The sequence below is a fragment of the Cricetulus griseus genome, chromosome X (assembly GCF_003668045.3).
Source record: "Cricetulus griseus strain 17A/GY chromosome X, alternate assembly CriGri-PICRH-1.0, whole genome shotgun sequence".
NCBI classification, from domain to species: Eukaryota; Metazoa; Chordata; class Mammalia; order Rodentia; family Cricetidae; genus Cricetulus; species Cricetulus griseus.
In genome coordinates, this window is record NC_048604.1 from 51,903,930 (window position 1) to 51,911,405 (window position 7,476).

At 38.4% G+C, this 7,476-nt stretch overlaps 1 protein-coding gene across 1 annotated transcript; it reads right to left on the reverse strand.

The window, feature by feature from the left end:
- Nucleotides 1-3,523: 3,523 nt before the first annotated feature.
- LOC100768304 (vigilin) lies at nt 3,524-7,270 on the reverse strand. The gene has a single exon (XM_027432974.1). The coding sequence runs from the start codon at nt 7,268-7,270 to the stop codon at nt 3,524-3,526; it is 3,747 nt and encodes a 1,248-aa protein (XP_027288775.1).
- Nucleotides 7,271-7,476: the final 206 nt, after the last annotated feature.

Here is a 7,476-nt window from a genome sequence, read left to right on the forward strand (position 1 = left end):
CTCTTAGAAGAGAAAGTAGGTGTTACCTTCAAAAGAATAAGTACAGGAGACCACTTCATGAACATAACACCAGTAGCACAGACACTGAGATCGACAATTAATAAATGGGACCTCCTGAAACTTCGAGGCTTCTGTAAGGCAAAGGACACAGTCAACAAGACAAAACAGTAGCCCACAGAATGAGAAAAGGTATTCACCAACCCCATCTGACAGAGGGCTGATCTCCAAAATTCCCAAAGAACTCAAGAAGCTAGTCACCAAAATACCAAATAATCCAATTAAAAAGTGGGGTACAGGACTAAACAGAGAATTCTCAGTGGAGGAATCTAAAATAACTAAAAGACACAAAGTGCTCAACATCCATAAGCATCAGGGAAATGCAAATGAAAACAACTCTGAGATATCATCTTATTCCTGTCAGAATGACTAAAATAGAAAAAAAAACACCAACTACAGCTTATGCTGGAGAGGATCTAGAGAAAGGGGAACAGCCCTCCACTGCTGGTGGGTGTGGCAACTCATGCAGTCACTTTGGAAATCAGTATTGTGGTTTCTCAAGAAAATGGGAATCAGTCTTCCACAAGATCCAGCAATTCCACTCTTAGGCATATACCCAAAAGATGTACATTCATACAACAAGGACATCAGTTCAACCATATTCATAATAGCATCATTTGTAATAGCCAGAAACTGGAAGAAATCTAGGTGCCCCTCAACTGAAGAATGGATGTCAAAAATTGGGTACATTTACCCAAAGGAGTACTACTCATCAGGAAAAAAAAATGGAATCTTGAAATTCACAGGAAAATGGAAGGAAAGAGAAGAAACCTTTCTAAGTGAGGTAGTCCAGTCACAAAAAGACATAAATGGTATGTATTCACTCATCTATGGATTTTAGGCATAGAGCAAAGGATTACCAGCGTACAATTCACACCGCCAAAGAACATAGTAAACAAGGAGGACCCTAATAGAGACATACATGGTTCCCTAGAGAAGGGGAAAGCTACAAGATCTCCTGAGCTGGTTGTGAGCATGGGGGAAGAGAGGAGGGAGCTGTTAGATAGAGAGGGGGAGAAGAGGAGGAAAGAAGAGGACATGATAGAACAGGAATGTTTAGTTGGGGTAAGAATGGAGGTAAGCAGGAAAAGAGGTACCATAATATTGGGAGCCATTATAGGTTTGAAGAGAATTCTGGCTCTAGAAAAATGTTCAGAGATCTATGAGTTTGATCCAACTTACAATCCAGGCAATTGTTGACAGGCTACCATAAATGCCCTTTTTTGATGGTGAGATTGATGACTACCTTATATGCCATCCTAGAACCTTCATGCAGAGGCTGATCAAGGCACAAGCAGACAACCACAGCTGAACACTGAGCTGAACTCTGGAGTCCAATTGCAGAAAGGGAGGAGTGATTAGCAGTTGGGTCAAGGCCAGGATGGTGAGACTCATGGAAGTGGCTGACTTGAACAAGGTGTTGTTCAAGGACACCAGACTGATGGCTGGGAAACTAGCATGGGACTGTTCCAGACCCCCTGAATGAGGATTTCAGTTTGGAGGTCTGGGTAATCTATGGGGCCTCTGGTAGTGGATCAGTATTTATCCCTATACAGGAATGGGCTTTGGGAGCCCACTCCACATGGAGGGATGCTCTTTCAGCCTAGACACATGGGGGAGGGTCTAGGCCCTGCTTCTGGTGGTGTGACAGACTCTAAGGATCCCCCAAAAGGGGCCTCACCGTCCCTGGGGAGTAGAAGGGGTTTGGGATAGGGAGTGGTGGGTTGGGGAGGAGGAGAGAGAGGGGATTGACATGTAAAAGAAGGTTGTTTCTAATTTAAAATTTGTCTATTTAGAATTATAAAAATACAAAGTAAATAAAATAAAAAGTGAAGGCCAAAGTTAATTTGTATCTACCCCTTTATCTTCCATATTTAAGAGAGCTAGAAGCAAGGCCATCAAACAATTACTGCACGAAAATGTCAAAATTTTCTGGGGAGGAACAGAAAGTTTCTATCTGTTTCTTTCTGTTTTCTCTATCATTTGTCTTCCATACTTCACTTTGTTTCCCTCTAGATTCCTGAGTCATATATTACTTTGTAAAATAGATACTTTTCCTTTTCCTCTTCCTTCCTTTCTCCCCTTTTTATTTATATTAGAAACAATCTTGTTTTTCATGTCAATGCTAGTTCCCTCCCCTCCTCCCCTGCCCCCCAATTGACCCCTTATCCTATACCCTTTCTTCTCTACAGGAAGGGTGAAGCTTTCAATGGGGGATCTTCAAAGTCTGTCATATCATTTGGAGCAGGGCCTAGACCTTCCCCAAAGTGTCTAGGCTGAGAGAGCATCCCTCCATGGGGAGTGGGGATTTAAATGAAAGGCAAAAGTTATTCATAAAAGGGATTGGTTCCTGATTGTCACTGAAATTCAACACTAAAATAGCACATGGCACCATTATTTTAAAATTTACCAGCCCTAGGAGAATTACTGGAGGAAGATGCAAACGGTCTTTTCTTAAGTTTGACATTTTTCTCCAAGGAAGATTTCTGGAGGGTGTGTCTGGAGAATCAAAACCTTATAGAAGTCTCAAGCCCTCAACTGGTAGGAGAAAACAAAATTATTCTTAATATGTCAGTATTCATTAGCTAATCATATTGGAGATTCTTACCATTAAGCTATTTTTTCATGTGCATGTATTATAACATCACACTGAATATGTATGCATACTGACCACAGTTCTCCTTCCTATTCTTTGAATACGAGGAATGCACAAAACAACAACAAAACTGATTGCAGAATTTATAAATAATGAAAATAACACATGAAGAAAAAAGCAAAGAAGTCACAATCAAATAAAGTATTTATGAAGCAAAGTGGACTATGACTCATGTTAATGAAAAGATATAGGTTCCTTGCTATATGTGATAAGTTCTCCTAATAAAAACTAAATGAATAGTGATATCCTGATTAGACTCTGAAATTTAATGTGCATGCAGCATTTCTCTAATAATTTAATTGAGAACATTTAAACAGTGGAAGACATATGTAATTTAAAAATGTGAATAATAGTCCCAGAGTAATTATAAATATCATACAAGACTAAATATCTCCCCTTCATTCAAATATTTTTAAAAATCTGATCATTGAATCATTTATGGCAAATGTGTTAGAACTATGTCTATGTTTGGGAGCTACATTAATCTCAGGATATATTTTCAAGCAATACCTAAAACGGGCATGGGTGTGTGTGTGTGCGTGTGTGTGTGTTTGTGTGTGTGTGTGTGTGTGTGCGCGCGCGTGCGCGCGCACGCATGCTTATGGTAAAATAATAATAACTAAAAAAAGGTCATGGAGTTGAGAGAGAGTTAGGGAGCATGGGTAGAGTTGGAGGAAGCAAAGTGGGTGGAGAAGTGATGTATTTACAGTATTCACACATGAGATTTTCTAGAAAAACTTTAAATTAAAAAAATTTGACAGGATTGTCAGGTAAGAAGTTTGGAACACTTTATTGTTTTGATCATCATTGTTACAGTTTTGAAGGATGAGTCTTAGAAGACATTCGTTGTTTTAATCTTGGAAAGTGTTCACAGTTATCCACATCTGGGAGCTTTGTGCTTGTTTTAGCATAGCAGGGAACGTATTTTCTCACAACACTCTTAGATGGCGTCATGGCTCTAGTGCAAAGGGCGACACTCTTATTATGATCCTGCTGAGATCCATGGCTTATATCAGCTGACAGATAGTACTTCTCAAGATTGAGGATATGCTCAATTGCTTTTTGTACATTATCAGGGAGTCCAGTCAAAGTGATATTAGGATTATAGGACCCTTTTGGAGGTAAACGAATATCTACTTGGTATTGATCCATGATTTTATGGATGGTTTTTCCACGGAATCCAATAATATTGCCACGAACCTGTTGGTTTAGTGGGATTTCCTTAGAAACTGTTTTTTCAATCTTATGCAATATTTTCATTATTGCATCTCTAGCAGCTAGAGTGTTCTCTTTATAACCCGTAATAGTGATTTGGTCTTGCATCTCATGGCCTCCTTTCTTTGGAAGACGGACAGTAACATCATGCTCGGTGCAAATCTGAGCAATAAGTAGTCCCTTATGACCGGTGATTTTGGAACGATATTTGGGATCTAGATTGAATATTAACTTAAAATTTCTTAGTGTCCGATCTTCAATTTCCATTTGTAAAGCCTTGACTCGCTTTTGTAATTTCATCTTGGCTTGTTCCACATTTGCTGCAAGGCCCATAATAGACACGATATCGGAATTTCTTCCAGGTTGTAATATCTTGATATGAACTTCAAATTCCTTTACTAGCTTACGTAAGCCACATCCTTTGTGCCCAATGATGTAAGGATGTAGGTGAAAGGGCACATGGACTTCAGCAGTGACAGGAATTAGAGATGCAAGAGCTTCAGTAGCAGCCTTGCAGTTTTCCACTTGGCCTGAGATAAATATGGTGTCACTTTTCCTTGAGGAATTAGAAGTAAGATCTTTATGGGTCCTTCTCCACTTTTCTTTTCCCTTTACTTGCATATTTAGATCCATATTCATGAATGGCTTGTCTATGTCTGGAAATTTTATTTGAACTTTATAATCCCTAGCAATTTGTTGAATCCGTGAACATATTGGTCCCATGATAAAAGGCTGGAACTTCTGGGGAATCATATACCGTGTTGTAACTTGGGAGCCCAGTGGCTCAAAAATGTCCTGAATGTGTTTCTTTGCTGCCTCAACACAAGCTTTTGCCCCTCTTATTGCGACTTTTGTATTTTGTTTCCCTGAATAAGAGAATGTAATAACCACACCACCATACTCCTCTGCCATTTCTCTTAAGAGCTGACCCCTCCGCATGACAAAATAATGGTGAAATTTCCGGTTTATTAGTATGTAATCCTCCACCACATTCTCTAAGTCTTTTACTAAAAACTCTAGTCGTTTTTGAGCTTCTTTAACGGCCTCTTCAGTTCCTGTAATTGTTATGAATTCTTGATCCTTGTTCTTAAGTTTAGGGAAAATCACACATGTTCCAGTCTCCTCACAGACTTTGGAAATATTGCCTCCATTTTTATTCAGAAGGAATTGATGATATTGTGATTTGACAGGGAGAATCCCAGAGTAACTATTTGCTTGCTCTTCTTCTGCAAGTTTCAGAAGCTTTGTTTTCGCCTTTTCAACATTTTCAACAGAGCCCGAAATAATGAGTTTATGCAGGCCTGTCTTGTTTCTTGGGAAATTCAGATGGACCTTCCCACACTCTTCCATAATTGAATTGAACAAACTTTCTTTGGGATTAGTCAGACATTTGTATAGGTTGGGAGGAATGGAAATCTCCTCCTCTCCTGTATTAGCTATCTCTTTCTGAATTGATAGTATCCAGTTACGGGCAATTTCACAATTTTCTGGATATCCAGTAATGATAAACTCTTCTGAATTGCAGTTTTCTGGTGGGAAACTAATCTTGGTGTTCGTTGTTTCCGATATTTTCTTTATGTTTGAGCCTCCTTTTCCAATTATCCTTTTGTGTAGCCTTTTAATGATGGAAACACTTACAGAATAGTTATTTTCTTTAATATCTGTCAGCATATTCTCCAAATACTGTGCACATTTTTCTGACTCATGTTTTGGCCCTATCAGTTGGACAACATCACTTTTCTGTGCAGGGTGTGGAAAATTGAGGATAACATCAGGGAATTTTCTACAGATTTCACGGACCCTTTCACCTTTTTGCCCAATAAGTATGTGGTGAAATTGGTGTTTGATGATTATGTCTTGACTGTGCTCTTCTTCCAAATTATTAGCCAGCTCAAGGAGTTCTCTTTTGGCTTGGAGGACACCCGGAGATTCTCCCTCAATTCTTATTGAGTGATTTGTGTCATTTTCAGGAACCATTGAGATACAGACTTGGTTCTTCTCTGTAATTCTACTTAGGATCTCCCCATTATTCCCTGTCAGGTACTTGTGAAATTTAGTGTTACTGTTTATCTCAGTACATTCCATTCTACCAATTAGGTCATTGACAATTATGTCAAATTTTTCTTGAGCATAATTTACATCATCGATTGGTCCTTTCAGTATAATTTTATCTTCAGCTGTAAAATGTATATGTACTTTTGGCACACTATTTGTTATCTCAGCTATATTTTCACCTTTCTTACCAATAATAAACCTGTGTAGCCACGAAGGGGCTGAGATGGAATAAACAACATTATCATCATCATTACAATAGACCTCATTAATTACCTCCCCTGAACTGTCAGGCTCACTATGTTGTGTCATACAATCTGATAAGCTTTCTGAGGCTGAGTGCTCTGATGAATCTCCAGTTGTTTCTAGGATCTCTTCCAGAAAATTTTTTTTGAAACCTATGGTACCAGTGTCTTGAAAGTTCGTCAACACATCCTTAGTTATCACATCCTTCTCAGTCATCTCATTTTCACAACAATTGGTCTGACCTACATGTAATTGTCTTTTGTTAATATCTATATCTGTCTCATTGGTGCTAGACAGTGGAGAGGGGACATGTTCCTCTGTTTGTTGGAAAACAGCACTTGCTTCAGGGGATGGCTCAGCAGTCAGGGGATTAAATGTTTTCTCCATTTCTAATGTCTGGATATCATCCTTGCTACTTTTCACAGATGTGGGTTGGCTTCCATCTGAAGATTTCAACTCTGCCTGATTTGCATCAACACTATTCACACAGTTGCTCTGATTATGTGGACTTATGATCTGAGTATTTATTTCAGCTTTTTGTTCCAAATCTTGTGCTTTTTCTCCAGTCTGGTCTATAACAAAGCAATGCTCTTGTTTGGAAATGATATTTAAATTCAAATCTTGTTCTTGACACCATTCAAAAATTCCATTCTCAGCTTTTATGACAGATTCTGGGTTGCCAAACACTGTTATATAGAGACCTTTGTCCTTGACAAAAGATGATTCTAAGTTGACACCACTGTTTTCTGTGATATGTTCATAGAATTCTGATAATGTCCGTTCACTGAAGTGAATCAAATAATTTTCTTCCTCTATTAGCACATGAAAAACATGAGTGAGGGTTGGAACTCCCTTAGCCTGAGGAATAAGGGTGCTTGGTGGTTCTGCAGTTTCTTCAGGGTTTTCCAGACAATCTTTTTTCTCCAGGTGTTCAGTGACTTTGTCTTCATATATGAACACATCAACCATGTCATCTGAATTGATATGATTTTCCTTTTGAACACAACTATTTTGGTGCGGACTAGAATTTGTTTCAGGATTCATTGCTTATTTTTGAGTAGATTCAGCCCAGGTGTATTGCGGATAAAATGTCAACAGCAAAACCACAAATACTTCCTGTAGCTGCCTTCTTGCATATTACTGTATAGAGAAAATGAACATTATAAGGATGTTATTCCTTTATAGATTAATTTATAGGCTCACAATTATAAAAATTAAATTCTTGTGATTATACAATTTTATTTGACAAA

Excerpts from the sequence above, each read along its gene's own strand:
- LOC100768304 (XM_027432974.1), bottom strand. The coding sequence starts at position 7,270 with ATGAATCCTGAAACAAATTCTAGTCCGCACCAAAATAGTTGTGTTCAA.